Source organism: Oncorhynchus nerka, linkage group LG12, assembly GCF_034236695.1.
Source record: "Oncorhynchus nerka isolate Pitt River linkage group LG12, Oner_Uvic_2.0, whole genome shotgun sequence".
Lineage (NCBI taxonomy): Eukaryota > Metazoa > Chordata > Actinopteri > Salmoniformes > Salmonidae > Oncorhynchus > Oncorhynchus nerka.
Window position 1 is genome coordinate 79,766,912 of NC_088407.1, and position 21,335 is coordinate 79,788,246.

Genomic DNA, 21,335 nt, shown 5'->3' on the forward strand with positions numbered 1-21,335 from the left:
GATGTTAAATACAACGTCACACTGTTACTGATGAAGGACAACGTCACACTGTTACTGATGAAGGACAACGTCACACTGTTACTGATGAAGGACAACGTCACACTGTTACTGATGAAGGACAACGTCACACTGTTACTGATGAAGGACAATGTCACACTGTTACTGACGAAGGACAACGTCACACTGTTACTGATGAAACACAACGTCACACTGTACTGACGAATGACAACATCACACTGTACTGATGTTAAATACAACTTCACACTGTTACTGATGAAGGACAACGTCACACTGTACTGATGAATGACAACATCACACTGTACTGTTGTTAAATAGTGATGAAGGACAACGTCACACTGCTACTGATGAAGGACAACGTCACACTGTTACTGATGAAGGACAACGTCACACTGTACTGTTGTTAAATAGTGATGAAGGACAACGTCACACTGTTACTGATGTTAAATACAACGTCACACTGTTACTGATGAAGGACAACGTCACACTGTACTGATGTTAAATACAACGTCACACTGTTACTGATGTTAAATACAACGTCACACTGTTACTGATGAAGGACAACGTCACACTGTACTGATGTTAAATACAACGTCACACTGTTACTGATGAAGGACAACGTCACACTGTACTGATGAAGGACAACGTCACACTGTACTGATGAAGGACAACGTCACCCTGTACTGATGAAGGACAACATCACACTGTACTGTTGTTAAATAGTGATGAAGGACAACGTCACACTGTTACTGATGAAGGACAACGTCACACTGTTACTGATGAAGGACAACGTCACACTGTACTGATGTTAAATACAACGTCACACTGTTACTGATGAAGGACAACGTCACACTGTTACTGATGAAGGACAACGTCACACTGTTACTGATGAAGGACAACGTCACACTGTACTGATGTTAAATACAACGTCACACTGTTACTGATGAAGGACAACGTCACACTGTTACTGATGAAGGACAACGTCACACTGTTACTGATGAAGGACAACGTCACACTGTTACTGATGAAGGACAACGTCACACTGTACTGACGAATGACAACATCACACTGTACTGATGTTAAATACAACTTCACACTGTTACTGATGAAGGACAACGTCACACTGTACTGATGAATGACAACATCACACTGTACTGTTGTTAAATAGTGATGAAGGACAACGTCACACTGTTACTGATGTTAAATACAACTTCACACTGTTACTGATGAAGGACAACGTCACACTGTACTGATGAATGACAACATCACACTGTACTGTTGTTAAATAGTGATGAAGGACAACGTCACACTGCTACTGATGAAGGACAACGTCACACTGCTACTGATGAAGGACAACGTCACACTGTACTGTTGTTAAATAGTGATGAAGGACAACGTCACACTGTTACTGATGTTAAATACAACGTCACACTGTTACTGATGAAATACAACGTCACACTGTTACTGATGAAGGACAACGTCACACTGTACTGATGTTAAATACAACGTCACACTGTTACTGATGAAGGACAACGTCACACTGTTACTGATGAAGGACAACGTCACACTGTTACTGATGAAGGACAACGTCACACTGTTACTGATGAAGGACAACGTCACACTGTACTGATGAAGGACAACGTCACACTGTACTGATGAAGGACAACGTCACCCTGTACTGATGAAGGACAACATCACACTGTACTGATGTTAAATACAACTTCACACTGTTACTGATGAAGGACAACGTCACACTGTACTGATGAATGACAACATCACACTGTACTGTTGTTAAATAGTGATGAAGGACAACGTCACACTGTTACTGATGTTAAATACAACGTCACACTGTTACTGATGAAGGACAACGTCACACTGTTACTGATGAAGGACAACGTCACACTGTTACTGATGAAGGACAACGTCACACTGCTACTGATGAAGGACAACGTCACACTGTACTGATGAAGGACAACGTCACACTGTACTGTTGTTAAATAGTGATGAAGGACAACGTCACACTGTTACTGATGTTAAATACAACGTCACACTGCTACTGATGAAGGACAACGTCACACTGTACTGATGAAGGACAACGTCACACTGTACTGTTGTTAAATAGTGATGAAGGACAACGTCACACTGTTGATGAAGGACAACGATGTTGAAAGGACAACGTCACCCTGTACTGATGAAGGACACTGTTACTGATGAAGGACAACGATGAAGGACACACTGTACTGATGAAGGACAACGTTAAATGAAGGACAACGTCACACTGTTGATGAAGGACAACGATGAAGGACAACGTCACACTGTTACTGATGAAGGCGTCACAACGATGAAGGACACTGTTTACTGATGAAGGACAACGTCACACTGTACTGATGAAGGACAACGTCACACTGTACTGATGAAGGACAACGTCACCCTGTACTGATGAAGGACAACATCACACTGTACTGTTGTTAAATAGTGATGAAGGACAACGTCACACTGTACTGATGAAGGACAACGTCACACTGTACTGATGAAGGACAACGTCACACTGTACTGTTTTTAAATAGTGATGAAGGACAACGTCACACTTACTGATGAAGGACAACGTCACACTGTACTGATGAAGGACAACGTCACACTGTACTGATGAAGGACAACGTCACACTGTACTGATGAAGGACAACGTCACACTGTTACTGATGAAGGACAACGTCACACTGTTACTGATGAAGGACAACGTCACACTGTTACTGATGAAGGACAACGTCACACTGTTACTGATGAAGGACAACGTCACACTGTACTGATGAAGGACAACGTCACACTGTACTGATGTTAAATAGTGATGAAGGACAACGTCACACTGTACTGATGAAGGACAACGTCACACTGTACTGATGAAGGACAACGTCACACTGTACTGATGTTAAATAGTGATGAAGAACAACATCTGATTGTAAAATTGCAACCGTTAGGTTAAACCTAATAAGTAGAATATTATTTACCATCGCTGATTGTGCATCTTGTACAACCTTACGTTTCCTAATCTCCTCCATTCTGTCTTGGACGTCACTGAGAGAGGCACTGTAATAGTCAGAGTACTCCTGAGCCAAGTCCTCAAATGTTCCCAATGAGCCATCCTAGAGGAGAAGACATGGTCTGTATGAACAGAGATGAAGACCTACCTCATCACATAGTAAGGATCAACATATCACAGAGCAATAGAGGGCTGGCACAAGCCATCACATCACAGACCCGCATCCGGTGCATAGTACAACAGGAAAACAGTAGACACGTAAACTGACCACTGTTTTACGACATCAACATCAGATGTCGTAAAGTGCTGTGGTAGAGAACCGGGGGACTGTGGGAGACCAGGGGCCAGAAAGACTAGTGTGTGTGTGTGTGTGTGTCTGAGCTACTGGCTCTCCCTCTCCACCAGTAATACAATGCCTACACACTCTCCAGACCTCCTCAGGAGTCACCCCAGAAGCATCGTATGTACAGTAGTCTTTGACCTGACCACTGTCAACAGTATCAACTTGAGAAGTTTTGGTACAAGTACACAGCTCATTGTACCAGAAATAACCAGGAATACTAGTGAGATGGCTTTTCCTCAATAGAAACCCAGGATCTCCAGACCTACAGAACACTGCAGAGACATCCTACTATTGTGTTCTTTAGTGCCCTTTGTTGTGTGGGCTGAAGAAAATTAAAAAGATAGGAAAAGGTTGAGGACTTTTGCAGACTCATCTCCTGCAAATGTCTTCAAAGTATTGCTGATGATTTTCCTCTCGCAAACTGGAAATAAAAAATAAATAATATAGTGATATCTGTCCTGTCCTACAGAGCCGGGCTGACACCATTTACTCTACAGCCCTGTTCCTCTCTGTAATCTGATAGGACATTGTACTCTTCCTTTATGTTTACATGACAGGGACTAGGTGAGGGCTTCATGGATATCGACTACGCTGCTGAATCACATGTTGATATCCCCATATCAGTACTGTTATGGGGATACTCACGAGTTTACGCAGAGCTGCCTGGAGAACATGTTGATATCCCCATATCAGTACTGTTATGGGGATACTCACGAGTTTTCACAGAGCTGCCTGGAGAACATGTTAATATTCCCATATCAGTACTGTTATGGGGATACTCACGAGTTTTCACAGAGCTGCCTGGAGAACATGTTAATATCCCCATATCAGTACTGTTATGGGGATACTCACGAGTTTTCGCAGAGCTGCCTGGAGAACATGCTTAGTCACTGTTTTTCTTCCAAAGAGAAAATAATTATATGAAACATTGGCCAGATCAGCTGTAACCTTGAGCTTCTCACTGATAAGCAGTTTGTGCTGAAGAAGAATGTCTGAGTCAGTGAAATTAAACACCAGGGATGTATCCCAAAGTACACCTTATTCCCTTTAAGTGCACTACTTTTGACCAGGGCCTATAGGGTTCTGATCAAAAGGTGTACCCTATATAGCGAAATAGGGTACCATTTGAGATGCATCCCTGGTGTTTAATTTCACTGACTCAGACATTCTTCAATATTTCATATCATTATTTTCTCTTTGGAAGAAAAACAGTGATTAAACATGGTCCCCAGCTCTGCAAAAATTCTGAGGAATGCAAAGCTGACAAGCTGCTGCTGTTACAGTTGAAGTCAGAAGTTTACATACACTTAGGGTGTAGTCATTAAAACTCGTTTTTCAACCGCTCCACGTATGTCTTGTTAACAAACTGTCGTTTTGGCAAGTCATTTAGGACATCTACTTTGTGCATGACAAGTCATTTTTCCAACAAATGTTTACAGACAGATTATTTAACTTAATTCACTGTATTACAATTCCAGTGGATCAGAAGTTTACATACACTAAGATGACTGTGCCTTTAAACAGCTTGGAAAATTCCAGAAAATAATGTCATGGCTTTAGAAGCTTCTGATAGGCTAATTGACATCATTTGAGTAAATTGGAGGTGTACCTGTGGATGTATTTGAAGGCCTACCTTCAAACTCAGTGCCTCTTTGCTTGACATCATGGGAAAATCTAAAGAAATCAGCCAAGACCTCAGAAAAATAATTGTAGACCTCCACAAGTCTGGTTCATCCTTGGTAGCAATTTCCAACCGTCTGAAGGTACCACCGTTCATCTGTACAAACAATAGTACGCAAGTATAAACACCATGGGACCACGCAGCCATCATGCTGCCCAGGAAGGAGACGTGTTCTGTCTCCTGTAGATGAACGTACCTTGGTGCGAAAAGTGCAAATCAATACCAGAACAACAGCTAAGGACCTTGTGAAGATGCTGGATGAAACAGGTACGAAAGTATCTATATCCACAGTAAAACAAATCCGATAGAGGACTTTTTGATGTACAAACACATTTTCTAAAACGACATTTGAGGCGACTTATGGTAGAGAAATCAACATTCAATTCTCTGACAACAGCTCTGTTGGACATTCCTGCAGTCAGCATGCCAATTGCATGCTCCCTCAAAACTTCACATTGGTGGCATTGTGTTTTGTGAGAAGACAATACATTTTAGGAGTGGCCTTTTATTGTCCCCAGCACAAGGTGTACTTGTGTAATGATCATGTAGTTTTATCAGCTTCTTGATATGCCACACCTGTCAGGTGGATGGATTATCTTTGCAAATGAGAAATGCTCACTAACAGGGATGTAAACAAATGTGTGCATCAAATCGGAGAGAATGAAGCTTTTTGTGCATATGGAACACTTCAGGGAACTTTCATTTCAGCTCATGAAACATGAGACCAACACTCTACATGTTGCATTAATATTTTTGTTCAGTATATATTATTTTTTTTTAATTTAAAAGGATAATGTAGTACTATAGTTTAATGTTAGACTTCAAAGTAATATTTCATGCAGTTAGCGGAAGTTCCTAACTGTACTGTACGTACAATATGTCCTCTTTAGTATCACAAAGTCTTACATTACATGACATGTAACATCTAATGGGGCTGTTAATGTCAACAGCCAGAACAGAATATTTATTTTTATTTGTCACATGCGCCAAATACAACAGTTGCAGACCTTACAGTGAAATGCTACGATGCAAAAAACGCGATCTCAGCCCTAAGAAGTTAACGGGATCGATATGACAAGTCAGTGAAAGTGCAGGGCGCCAAATTCAAAACAATAGAAATCTCATAATTACAACTCCTCAAGCATACAAGTATTTTATACCATTTTTAAAAGGTAATCTCGTTGTTAATCCCACCACAGTGTCCGATTTCAAATAGGCTTTACAGCGAAAGCACCACAAACGATTATGTTAGGTCAGAGCCAAGTCACAGAAAAACACAGCCATTTTTCCAGCCAAAGAGTGGAGTCACAAAAATCAGAAATAGAGATTAATTCTATCACTAACCGTTGATGATCTTTATCAGATGACACTCATAGGACTTCATGTTACACAATACATGTATGTTTTGTTGGATAAAGTTCATATTTATATACAAAATTCTCAGTATACATTGGCGCGTTATGTTCAGTAGTTCCAAAACATCCAGTGATTTTGCAGAGAGCCACATCAATTTACAGACATACTCATTATAAATGTTGATGAAAATACAAGTGTTATGCATGGAACTTTAGATAATGCAACCGCTGTGTCAGATTTCAAAAAAGCTTTACGAAAATAAGCAAACCATGCAATGAGTGAGTGAGTACTGCACCATGAGTGAGTACTGCACTCAGAGACCCAACAAGCCAAAAAGATGTCCACCATATTGTGCAGTCAACAGAAGTCAGAAATAACATTATAAATTTTCACGTACTTTTGATGATCTTCATCAGAATGCACTCCCAGGAATCCCAGTTCCACAATAAATGTTTGATTTGTTCGATAATGTCCATCATTTATGTCCAAATAACTACTTTTGTTAGCGCGTTTTGTAAACAAATCCAAAGTCACGAAGGGCGTTCACTAGGAGCAGACGAAATGTCAAAAAGTTCCATTACAGTCCGTAGAAACAGGTTAAACGATGTATAGAATCAATCTTTAGGATGTTTTTTAACATAACACTTCAATAATGTTCCAACCGGAGAATTCCTTTGTCTGTAGAAAAGCAATGGAGCGCGAGCAACCTCTCATGTGAATGCGCGTGACCAGCTCGTGGCAATCTGCCAGACCACTGCCTCAAAGAGACCTTATGAGCCCGTCCTTTACAGTAGAAGCCTCAAACAAGTTTCTAAAGACGGTTGACATCTAGTGGAAGCCTTAGGAGGTGCAATATCCCACTGTATCTTCAATAGGGAATGAGTTGAAAAATCGACCAACCTCAGATTTCCCACTTCCTGGTTGGATTTTTTCTCAGGTTTTTGCCTGCCATATGAGTTCTGTTATACTCACAGACATCATTCAAAGAGTTTTAGAAACTTTGGTGTTTTCTATCCAAATAATATGCATTTATTAGCAACTGGGACTGAGGAGCAGGCAGTTTACTCTGGGCACCTTATTCATCCAAGCTACTCAATACTGCCCCCAGCCATAAGAAGTTTTAAGAGCCAATAAAACAACAGCCATTCTCTCCGGCACCATCTTCCATATATCTCCTGTACTAAGCTATCCCATACACTGCCGGTCAAAAGTTTTAGAACACGCACTCATGCAACGATTTTTCTTTATTTTTTACTATTGTCAACATTGTAGAATAATAGTGAAGACATCAAAACTATGAAATAACACATGGAATCATGTGGTAAAAAAAAAAAAAAAGTGTTAAACAAATCAAAGTATATTTATATTTGAGATTCTTCGTTGCCTTGATGACAGCTTTGCACACTCTTGGCATTCAAATCAAATCAAATGTATTTATATAGCCCTTCGTACATCAGCTGATATCTCAAAGTGCTGTACAGAAACCCAGCCTAAAACCCCAAACAGCAAGCAATGCAGGTGTAGAAGCATTCTCTCAACCAGCTTCATGACGTCGTCACCTGGAATGCAGTTCAATTAACAGGTGTGTCTTCTTAAAAGTATATTTGTGGAATTTCTTTCCCTAATGCATTTGAGCCAATCATTTGTGTTATGACAAGGTAGGGGGAGGGTATACGGAAGATAGCCCTATTTGGTAAAATATCAAGTCTACAGTCGTGGCAAAAAGTTTTGAGAATTACACAAATATTAATTTTCAAAGTCTGCTGCCTCAGTGTCTTTAGATATTTTGTCAATGTTACTATGGAATACTGAAGTATAATTACAAGCATTTCACAAGTGTCAAAGGCTTTTATTGACAATTACATGAAGTTGATGCAAAGAGTCAATATTTGCAGTGTTGACCCTTCTTTTTCAAGACCTCTGCAATCCGCCCTGGCATGCTGTGAGTTTGTCAGAATGTGGGTTTTTGTTTGTCCTCCTGCCACTTGAGGATTGATCACAAGTTCTCAATGGGATTAAGGTCTGGGGAGTTTCCTGGCCATGGACCCAAAATATCAATGATTTGTTCTCCGAGCCACTTAGTTATCACTTTTGCCTTATGGCAAGGTGCTCCCTCATGCTGGAAAAGGCATTGTTCGTCACCAAACTGTTCCTGGATGGTTGGGAGAAGTTGCTCTTGGAGGATGTGTTGGTACCATTCTTTATTCATGGGTTCTTAGTCAAAATTGTGAGTGAGCCCACTCCCTTGGCTGAGAAGCAACCCCCACACATGAATGGTCTCAGGATGCTTTACTGTTGGCATGACACAGGACTGATGGTAGCGCTCACCTGGTCTTCTCTGGACAAGCTTTTTCCCCGGATGCCCCAAACAATCGGAAAGGGGATTCATCAGAGAAAATGACTTTACCCAAGTCCTCAGTAGTCCAATCCCTGTACCTTTTGCAGAATATCAGTCTGTCCCTGATGTTTTTCCTGGAGAGAAGTAGCTTCTTTGCTGACCTTCTTGACACCAGGCCATCCTCAAAGTCTTCGCCTCACTGTGCATGCAGATGCACTCACACCTGCCTGCCGCCATTCCTGAGCAAGCTCTGTACTGGTGGTGCCCCGATCCCGCAGCTGAATCAACTTTAGGAGACGTCCTGGCGCTTGCTGGACTTTCTTGGGCGCCCTGAAGACTTCTTCACAACAATTGAACCGCTCTCCTTGAAGTTCTTGATGATCCGATAAATGGTTAATTTAGGTGCAATCTTACTGGCAGCAATATCCTTGCCTGTGAAGCCCTTTTTGTGCAAAGCAATGATGACTGCACGTGTTTCCTTGCAGGAAATCATGGTTGACAGAGGAAGAACAATGATTCCAAGCACCACCCTCCTTTTGAAGCTTCCAGTCTTATCTGAACTCAATCAGCATGACAGAGTGATCTCCAGCCTTGTCCTCGTCAACACTCACACCTGTGTTACTGACATGTCAGCTGGTCCTTTTGTGGCAGGGCTGAAATGCAGGGGAAATATTTTTGGGGGATTCAGTTAATTTGCATGGCAAAGAGGGACTTTGCAATTCATCTGATCACTCTCACATTCTGGAGTATATGCAAATTGCCATCATACAAACTAGAGGTTGACCGATTATGATTTTTCAACGCCGATACCGATTATTGGAGGACCAAAAAAGCCGATACCGATCAATTAGCCGCTTTGTTTAATATATATTTTTTTAATAATGACAATTACAACAATACTGAATGAACACTTATTTTAACTTAATATAATACATCAATAAAATCAATTTAGCCTCAAGTAAAAAATTAAATGTTCAATTTGGTTTAAATAATGCAAAAACGAAGTGTTGGAGAAGAAAGCAAAAGTGCAATATGTGCTATGCAAGAAAGCTAACGTTTCAGTTCCTTGCTCAGAACATGAGAACATATGAAAGCTGGTGGTTCCTTTAAACATGAGTCTTCAATATTCCCAGGTAAGAAGTTTTAGGTTGTAGTTATTCTAGGAATTATAGGACTATTTCCCTCTATACCATTTGTATTTCATTAACCTTTGACTATTGGATGTTCTTATAGGCACTTTAGTATTGCCAGTGAAACAGTATAGCTTCCGTCCCTCTAGTTAGCGCACGCTAACTAGCTAGCCATTTCACTTCGGTTACACCAGCCTCATCTCGGGAGTTGATAGGCTTGAAGTCAAACAGCGCAATGCTTGACGCACAACGAAGAGCTGCTGGCAAAACGCAACAATGTGCTGTTTGAATGAATGTTTACGCGCCTGCTTCTGCCTACCACCGCTCAGTCAGATACTTGTATGCTTGTATGCTCAGTCAGATTATATGCAACGCAGGACACGCTAGATAATATCAACCATGTGTAGTTAACTAGTTTCACTAGTTAACTAATAACATTTGATTTGATTTGATTTAGTGATTATGATTGATTGTTTTTTATAAGATAAAAGTTTAATGCTAGCTAGCAACTTACCTTGACTTACTGCATTCGCTTAACAGGCAGTCTCCTTGTGGAGTGCAACGAGAGAGAGGCAAGTCGTTATTGCGTTGGACAAGTTAACTGTACGGTTGCAAGATTGGATCCCCTGAGCTGAAAAGATGAAAATCTGTCATTCTGCCCCTGAACAAAGCAGTTAACCCACTGTTCCTAGGCCGTCATTGAAAATAAGAATGTGTTCTTAACTGACTTGCCTAGTTAAATAAAAGGTATAAAAAATACTTTTTTTTTTTTTGTCTAATCGGCGCCCCAAAATACCGATTTCCGATTGTTATGACAACTTGAAATCGGCCCTAATTAAATCGGCCATTTCGATTAATCAGTCGACATCTAATACAAACTGAGGCAGCAGACTTTGTGAAAATTAATATGTGTCATTCTCAAAACTTTCGGCCACGACTGTAGAATATGGCAAGAACAGCCCAAATAAGCAAAGAGAAACAGTCCATTGCTTTCAGACATGAAGGTCGGTCAATACGGAAAATTTCAAGAACGTTGAAAGTTTATTCAAGTGCAGTCGCAAAAACGATCAAGCATTATGATGAAACTGGCTCTCACGAAGACCGCCACAGGAATGGAAGACCCAGAGTTACCTCTGCTGCAGAGGATGAGTTCATTAGAGTTACCAGCCTCAGAAATTGCAGCCCAAATAAATGCTTCAGAGTCCAAGTAACAGACACATCAACATCAACTCTTCAGAAGAGTCTGTGTGAGTCAGGCCTTCATGGTCGAATTGCTGCAATGAAACCACTACTAAAGACCACCAATAATAAGAAGAGACTTGCTTGGGCCAACAAACATGAGCAATAGACATTAGACCGGTGGAAATTTGTCCTTTGGTCTGGAGTCCAAATTGTAGATTTTTGGTTCCAACCGCCTGTGTCTTTGTGAGACGCGGTGTGGGTGAATGGATGATCTCTGCATGTGTATTTCCCACCGTAATACATGGAGAACGAGGTGTTATGCTGTGAGAGTGCTTTACTGGTGACAATGTCTGATTTATTTAGAATTCAAGGCACACTTAACCGGCATGGCTACCACAGCATTCTGCAGCGATACACCATCACATCTGGATTGGATTTAGTGAGACTATCATTTGTTTTTCAACAGGACAATGACCCAATACACCTCCAGGCTGTGTAAGGGCTATTTTACCAAGAAGGAGAGTGATGGAGTGCTGCATCAGATGACCTGCCCTCCACAATCCCCCGACCTCAGCCAAATTGAGATGGTTTGGGATGAGTCGGACCGCAGAGTGAAGGAAAAGCAGGCAACAGGTGCTCAGCGTGTGGGAATCCAAGACTGTTGGAAAAGCATTCCAGGTGAAGCTGGTTGAGAGAATGCCCAGAGGGTGCAAAGCTGTAATCAAGGCAAAGTTTGGCTATTTGAAGAATCTCAAATATAAAATATATTGATTTATTTAACTTTTTTGGTTACTACATGATTCCATATGTGTTATTTCATAGTTTTAATGTCTTCACTATTATTCTACAATGTAGAAAATAGTACAAATAAAATAAAACCCTTGAATGAGTAGATGTTCTAAAACGTTTGACTGGTAGTGTAAATCTCCCATACATGCTATACTCCAACTGCCTCTTTACCCCAAACCTACAACCACAAAGCATGCAGACAACATAAAGAAAGCTGAAAATATTACATCTGTTATTATTAATCATTTAAGAAGAGTATGCATCCCTCACACTAGTCATTTGAGTGGATTTAAAATGTCTGTACTCTGCCTAACCTTATCTCTCTAAACTAAATCAGAAATGTTCAACACATTATGTTATAATGAATTTAAAAAGGGTATGTATTCTAGTGTCTTTTCTCCAAACAATCTTAAGTTGTGACCAGTAACTGAAGGCTCACTGGTCTCCTCCTTGTGGTATGCTACTAACCCTAACCCTCGTGGTATGATGCTGTGACCAGTAACTGAAGGCTCACTGGTCTCCTCCTTGTGGTATGATACTAACCCTAACCCTCGTGGTATGATGCTGTGACCAGTAACTGAAGGCTCACTGGTCTCCTCCTTGTGGTATGATACTAACCCTAACCCTCGTGGTATGATGCTGTGACCAGTAACTGAAGGCTCACTGGTCTCCTCCTTGTGGTATGATACTAACCCTAACCCTCGTGGTATGATGCTGTGACCAGTAACTGAAGGCTCACTGGTCTCCTCCTTGTGGTATGATACTAACCCTAACCCTCGTGGTATGATGCTGTGACTGACTGGCTCAAGTGTCCAGAAAAAAAGAACCATTCATTCGGTTAAATTACATGATGCCCCGGAGGTCAGAAACAGTCAAATCTAGATGCTTGGCTGCATGCATCCCAAATGGTACCCCATTCCTTATGAAGTGTATTACTTTTCACCAGGGCCCTTTGACCAGTAGTGCACTATATAGGGAACAGGGTGCAATTTGGGACGCAGACCTTTTCATTTCACCCGTCGAGTTGAGAAATGAATGAACAAATGATCTAGACTGTTGTCCATTGAGAGGCATAGCACTGTCAGACCACAGACAGATCGCCACTGCGTGCTTCTCATAAACATTCCATTGTGGGGTGACCACATGATATCTCATGCCTCCCAGCGCTTATTTTGCATGGTATGTTCAACACAACACGTCCTACGTCATTGTAAGCTGCTATGAAAAACAGCTGTCTTGATGTCTTCACTTCTATGAAAAATACCTTCTTACATTATTATGCTCGTGAATGTAATGGCCATAGTTACATTCCCCATCCAAGATCCTGCTTAATACTTCACTTTGTATACAACCGTCTGATGCTCGTCAGTCAAGAGTAGAGGGAAAGCCACAACCAGGCACCTTTGTTACAGTATGACCCCCAGACAAACGGAACAGATGGGTTGCAGATGCCCTGTGCACGTCCTGACAGGGGGAATCTCCATTGAAACTACTGAACCATAGCATCAGTGCTTCTCTCCCTCTCTAAGCAGTAACTGAGGTAGTCCCCTGTAACAGGTCTCACCAGATCAGAGGAGTAAAGGACAGTCACATTACCAGTTGACAATAGGTCCGGAAGGTATCTGAAGACAAAACATCTTCCTCGTCTCGTGTCCTGAGGCCGCTGTATGTCTGGTGATAAGAGATCTGTCTTTAGGTGCTCCTTTCAGAAACAACGCTACAGTGGATAATTCACCTGACTGCTTATGGTGGAGCTGGAGTTATCTGGGGATGCTCTCACTAACACACACACTTCAGATGAAGCATTACATATCACGGTCAAATATAGGCTTGAGCGGTATCCACAGTTTTATATTGTCATACCATCCTCTCATCCTTGGATTTATGCCATTACCCGGTTTGGTACACAAGGGGGCAGAAAAGTACACAAAAAACCACATAAAAGCCCATTGCGTGTCTATTACCAGAATGCTAACAAAAATTCCACAAGTTATATAGAATTTACATCCACAACCATATGTAGGAGCTACTGAATGTCAAGATAGCAGTGGCAGCTGTACGTAGAGCTCATCAAAAGGGCTTTGTCTTTGACACGGCAAAGCTAACAATGATGCCCCGTCTAGTTATTAATTCAGCCACTTCGATGCAGTGCATTCGGGAAAGTATTCAGACCTCTTGACTTTTTCCACATTGTTAATTTACAGCCTTATCTCAAATTGATTAAATTGTTTTTCCTCATCAATACCCCATAATGACAAAGTGAAAACAGTTTGACATGTTTGCAAATGTATTAAAAATAAAAATGAATACCTTTACATAAGTATTCAGACCCTTTGCTATGAGATTTGAAAATGAGCTCAGGTTCATCCTGTTTCCATTGACCATCCTTGAGATGTCTCTACAACTTGATTGGAGTTCACCTGTGGTAAATTCAATTGATTGAACATGATTTGGAAAGGTACACAATTGACAGTGCATGTCAGAGCAAAAACCAAGCCATGAGGTCGAAGGACTTGTCCATAGAGCTCCGAGACAGGATTGTGTCAAGACAGATATGGGGAAGGGTACCAAAAAATGTCTGCAGCATTGAAGATCCCCAAGAACACACTGGCCTCCATCATTCTTAAATGGAAGAAGTTTGGAACCACCAAGACTCTTCCTAGAGCTGGCCACCCGGCCAAACTGAGCAATCGGGGGAGAAGAGTCTTGGTCAGGTGACGAAGAACCTAATGGTCACTATGACAGAGCTCCAGAGTTCCTCTGTGGAGATGGGAGAACATTGCAAAAGGACAACCATCTCTGCAGCACTCCAACAATCAGGCCTTTATGGTAGAGTGGCCAGACGGAAGCCACTCCTCAGTAAAAGGCACATCAGCCCGCTTGGAGTTTGCCAAAAGGCACCTAAAGGACTCTCAGACCATGAGAAACAAGATTCTCTGGTCTGATGAAACCAAGATTGAACTCTTTGTCCTGAATGCCAAGCCTCATGTCTGGAGGAAACCTGGCACCATCCCTACGGTGAAGTATGGTGGTGGCAGAATCAGAACAGAGAGATCCTTGATGAAAACCTGCTGAAGAGCGCTCAGGACCTCAGACTGGGGGAGAAGGTTCACCTTCTAACAGGACAAGAACCCTAAGCACACAGCCAAGACAACGCAGGAGTCTCTAAATGTCCTTAAGTGTCCCAGCCAGGACTGGGACTTGAACCCGATCGAAAATCTATGGAGAAACCTGAAAATAGCTGTGCAGCATTGCTCCCTATCCAACCTAAAAGAGCATGAGATGATCTGCAGAGAAGAATGGGTTAAACTCCCCAAATACAGGTGTGCCAAGCTTGTAGCGTCATACCCAAGAAAACAATACTGTAATTGCTGCCAAAGGTGCTTCAAAAGGGTCTGAATGTGATATTTCAGTTTTTTTATACATCTGCAAAAATGTTGCTTTGTCTTTATGGGGTATTGTATATAGATGGATAAAATATATATATAATTTGCATCAATTTTAGAATAAGGCTGTAAGGTAACAATGTGGAAAAAGTCAAGGGGTCTGAATACTTTCCAAATGCACTGTCACTAGCAAGTTAAACTTAGGGGTCCCGTTCTGTGATTTTCACGTAGGAAAAATGTATAAAATGCAGAAATATTGTTTTGTAACCACAGCTCTAAAATTCTTATTGTAATTTCTGCTCAGTTGCACTTCTCCACTCGGATGAGAATTCCCGAAGGGGCATTCTAACAGCAGACAGCGCTCTGACTGACGGGTAGCTACTTATCGCGGTGTAGCCAGCCTAATTCTTTGTAAAAATGCCAGATTAACTTTAAGCAAAAAAAATATAAATGTAGCTGGCTACAATCTTCCTATGATAAACATGATGGCCATGCACCGTAATTTTAAAAAACAAAACACAAAAAAACAATCAATTCCATTGTTGTCATCTGATGAAAATAAAGCTATTTTCTGTGAAGGAAAACTACAGTTGCACGTCCCTGGGATCACTCTACTGAAGCAAACAAAACACTTGACTTTCAATATAAAACACGACCCCTGTAAATACACTGCTGGACTCACCTGCTCCTGCTTTCTCCCGTTGTGCTATTTAACAAACAAAACACACGTGACTGGCTCGTCTGCACAATGATGCTAAGTAATGTGACAGGTGAAATTAACACGATATGCTTTATCTCCTAACGTATTGCACAAGTTGACTGCAGATATTTACTTAAATTGATACAATATTCACATTTATTGAACAACTTTAAAGAAATAGTTTCAACGTTATCGACAATATTGAAAAACCATCCCGTGGCTATTTCCAAATATCTCGGTTTACCGCCAAAAGCTAGTCAAATAGGGGGCACTTATACTTGTCCTGTTTCACCCATGTACAACCTCTTAATCTGTACAATTATGGTGAAATTGACATTTTGTTTTTTTGCATATCCCTCCCCATGAGACACCCTCAGAAAGTGTGGTCATGGCCAGGGATCAACCATTATTAACGGAGACCCTGGAGCCTTTAGGGTTAAGTGCCTTTGCTCAAGAGCAGGGATCGAACAAGCAACCTTTCAGTTACTGCCCAACGCTAACCACTAGGCTACCTGCCGCCAATATAGAGATACAAATCCGCACATCTCTTATCTCCTTAGGTCGCTCCTCTATATCAATTCCTACTTCTGTGCCAATCATCTCAGCCTAATAAGAGTTAGCAAACACATAGGCCTTCGCATTCACTCCTTCAGTCGGACAACTATCAACCATTCAGCAGACACCCATTATGTGCAACAGGCCTGCTACAGTACATATCCCTTTGTCATGCATCAGCACAGTCTAACAACAGGGGAATGGGTCATATCATACATCATAGCTATCATGTCCATCACAACAATCTCTTAGCAGGGTCATACTGTACACACACACGGCTTGGTGAAAACAGCACGACACTAAAGGGAAGGAACCAGAGACACAGCAAATAACAGCAGATCAATTATTATGATAAAACTTCTCCACAGCCACGAAAGAGGTCTATTATTACAGAACAACGTTGTTGATCCTATGAAAGAAGGCTAACATCAGCAAACCAACACTAAACTAACAGGCATTAGTTCACCAGGTCCTCCAGTTGAGCGTGAGGGTAACGGGAAAAGTAAAGATCTTTTACAATTCTCACCACAAGTTGGCAGCCTGTTTCTTATGTCCCCCCCCCCCCCCTTTCTGCTCACTACCACACACACTGACTAACTGTTCATTCACTAGATAACATAAACCACTCTCTGCTGAGTGTTAGGGTGTGTGTGTGTGTGTGTAACACGCCATTTCACAAGTTTGAACCACAAAAGTTTGTTCAAGCATGAATAAGGAATTGATACCACAAATAGGTGACACTCAATGAGTATGGGGCTAAATCAACTTAGACACAGAAGGAGCAAGGTTTAGTGATGATCATTCAGCCCAACGTCTCACTGACTACCAGCAGAGGGCAGCAAAAGGCAAGTGAACTAGCCCATCCATACATTCTCTACTTCTTGGTTCACAGAGGGTGAAGGAGACTGAGGGAATCCTAAAAGTTAATTTATATTAGGTATTCTAACAAAAACATACTATCCATGATGACAAGGCGTCCTGTGTCTTCATAAGATCTTGGACAATCTACTCATGGTCAATATTTACAAAGGGTAGCCATCTGAATATCCTCTGGTAAGAAACTCCCAATCCTCCTAAAACAATCCTAATCAAATGAACGTGTACATGTAAACACAGTCCTATGACACTGGAAATGAACAATAATGCCCCCCTCCCCCCTCCCATGAACTAAATTCAAAATGTTTTAACAGAACAAAAATGCAGCTCTTAGTCTGACCTTTGACTGGCCCCAATATAAACCCACTCGCCCTAGTATGAGATTAGGGTGGTTAAATCCCGTGTCTGTCTCCTAATATTAACCTCATTGTCTCCAGTGTACAGAGCTATGGCAGGGCAGCCAGGAACACTATCATTAGATCAGTGGTAGTGCTTCTAGTGCAGGGGCAGATGGATGAGTGAGGTAGGTATGTGCTGCACCCCCCCTGGGGGGGGACTGGGGATGGACAGAAGGAGGAGGTGTGCTGTCTGTCTGGGTCTGCCAGTTCCTCCTGAATATGATCATAACAGACAGCTACACACACACTGAGTACTTGTTCAATCTGACCTTGTTTGGAATCACATTAAAAACGGCATCCCTCTCCTCCCAAGATGATTATAATTGTGGCTTTAAATTAAAGCTGCAATATGCAACTTTTTGGGTGGTCAAACCAAATTCATTCTCATAGACTTGCTTTCAAAGTGGTAGATCTGTTCTGTGTGTGTTATTTTTATGCTTCTCGTTCTTAAATTTAGTTTTTGCGTCTTTTACTTTCGGTTTTGTACAACAGTTTCATTAGAGCTGAAAATACAATATTTTTGGTTATGGAAAATATATTTCACACCGGTTAAGATGGTACAATGATTCTCTACAATATACTTGTTTGTTTTGTCACATACTGAAATTAGGCGAACTATTATAATTTTAGCAATAAGCAAACATTTCTATTTCGTTTTTATATTTACGAAGTAAAACAGTAACAATTTCCGCAACAACTAGGAGGGTTGAAGCACGAGGCTAAACTTCCCACTGTTAAGGTCCCATTAGCTACCATGTTGTAGCAGTATGAAGCGCACATGTGCAGACACTCTGTGACTGTGCAAAATCTTGCATCAAACTCATCTCAAATGGGCCGTTCCTCTACTCAGACGTAAGATCTGAGCAACACCTGGATAGGTATTTTAGGTATCAGCTAACCACATCAACGTGGTGTTCCCCCTGAATTGATGATGCATGCATCCACCAATGGTTGGGTGCCACATCATTAACAGGTTTGTTAATGATTTTATTTCCGTTTACAAAATAGCTTCTTCATGATTTGTTTTGATTTAGTTTCCTATAATAACCTTGGCTCCCACCCTCCTCTCTCCCCTTCCATCTTTCCTCCCACCATCTCCCCTTCCTTCCCTCTATTTATTGACCGACAATAGACCATCATTACCACACAGAAGAACAGTAAACTAGACCTTCTAATGTTGAGACGTGTGCCACTGATGCTCTCTCCTGCATGAGCTTCCCCGCATAGAGACGGTTGCTATAAGGAAGTGGAAGAGGCTAAACTAAACCGATTGACCACATCAGAACGCCGCAGAGCGGGTGTCTGCTCAGACATCTATTATGTAATATAATTTATTTCTAAGATTCACGGATGAAACGTTACGGCGTTGTAAAGGATCTGAATGACACTTTAAAAGAGGATGGGAATAATCAGAACGAACACCGAGCATTTCTCTTTATCAGTAAGGCGAACTGCCCTAGCCCAGGGGATTGGGACATTGACCTTAAATCCATTAGCAGGGACTTTCATAGCAGGCTGACAAACGTCCCCCCCAAAAATCTCTAGGCAAGAAGAGATCCCCTTTACAATTCAACAGCAAAGAGCTAGGGGGAGATGGGGAGAGACAGACAGTGAGAGATAGCAACCAAGAGGGAGTGATGAAAGAGACCGAGGGAAATTATCACTTTTTTAAAAGATGGAGAGAGCAAGAGAGTGACAGGAGAGGGGGTCGTTTTCCCTCTATGGTTGAGGAGCCTGTCTGTCGATTGTTCCTGGCCCCTGAAGCATGTTTAATTCAGAGATTCTGAAATAATTACATCAAGCTTCATGCATTGGTAATTAACCCACATGGCATCTCCACATGACACACTCATCCCCATGTTGGGCACTACGTTTGACCAGGGAAGACGTCAATCATGGAACAACATGATAGATTTTAGGACTGCTGAATGGAGTGGGAGAAAATGGAAAAACATTTTCATAAAGATTCAATGACACCTGCATTGAATTAATAAATGATTGTGCTTAAAACATACAACATATTAGACATTTGCTTCCTCTCGGTTGTAAAAAATAATGTCTGATTACTCTCCAGTTTTGTCACCAACCACCTGTGAAGCAGAAGCAGAGGATTGGACAGTGAGGAGACCGACAGGATCTTCTGGTACCGGATGAGACCGGGTCAGGACCAATCTTCTGGTACCGGATGAGACCGGGTCAGGACCAATCTTCTGGTACCGGATGAGACCGGGTCAGGACCAATTGGCCAATAAACTTAACACAGAAAATAACTAACAGGACTTTGACAAATACTTGAATAAATCAAAGATATGCTCAGTATAAACTATTCCGGTAACAACCGTCTATAGCCAAACACAGGTGTAACTCTACTCTAGCCAACTTGTTACCTGCCCAGCCTGCTCTCGCCCAGGCAAAGGCCAACTGACCACCTAAATACTCTATCCAGGAACTCTCGGCCGCTATGAATGTCCCATCATGATAGCCCCAAAACACATATCTACCATAAATGCGTAATTTCCCATGGACATGTACCATAAAACAACATTTTTACATAAACACACACTTCAATAAATTGCGCAATAATGCATCAGGTAGGTTAAATTAAATGATTATTCTCTACCAACACTTTAATCGTTATTCTAATAATATATTTCACATTGCTAGAGCATGTATGTTTAAAATGGCCAGCTTTATACACAGTAGAAACATGGTTAACAAGTGACATTGTTTTAGTAACTGGCACAACTAACAATTGACTTTGGCACCTTATGTCAATGTATGGTTGGCAAATGGAATGCGCAACCCTATCCAACATTCTCTTTTGTTTCAGGATTCTTGACTATACCTTGAATAGAAACAAAGAGTTTCTCCAACCAATCATTTGTTCAGGATCACGGTCTATAAGTCACGGACATGCGCTCCATGACACCATCCCTCTGAAAGATGTGAGGCTCCCTTAAATATTGCAGTGCATATGGCAACTGTGTACAATACAATTGTGTTTTATTTTCTAGTTTCTTAGCTACCAGACTCAAGATATTGCTCATAAATCCTCAAAAACGTTGAAATGACTGACCGTTCCTCATCAAAACTTCACTTACATTTTAGAGCCATTAAATGTGTGTTTGATACAAGCTGTGCCATACTTGGGGGAATATGACTTATAATTCATGACTAATTATTACATTTTCAGAGTATTTCTGCTTAAATCCTTTTGGTTTAACCATTCTGCATTATTCAGGTTAAGATTATTTTTTCATAACCTGGTCACTGAGTTATATCTTATCCAGCTCGTTTGGAAACATTATGTTCCTCATTTATGTATGTATGTGAAGCACCGTCTGCACAGCAGTTCACTCTATGAAATGTGCCACATAAATTACATTTAAATTGGATTTGATCATGGAAATATGAAATGGAATGCATCTCACTGAATCCTCCTTTGAGCCTCAATCTCAACCAACACTAACTGGACACATAGCAGGAGACTGGTGTGGCATCGGTGCATTCAGGTGGCTGAACACAAATTGACAGGGCTGAGAAACG

At 41.3% G+C, this 21,335-nt stretch overlaps 1 protein-coding gene across 1 annotated transcript in view; it reads right to left on the bottom strand.

The window, feature by feature from the left end:
* LOC115121644 (sterile alpha motif domain-containing protein 5-like) overlaps window positions 1-21,335 on the bottom strand; it is a 103,154-nt gene that overhangs the window by 129 nt on the left and 81,690 nt on the right. The window contains exon 2 of the mRNA XM_065025023.1: window positions 3,024-3,158. Coding sequence (XP_064881095.1) covers window positions 3,024-3,158 — 135 coding nt within the window. The remainder of the gene's footprint in view (window positions 1-3,023; window positions 3,159-21,335) is intronic.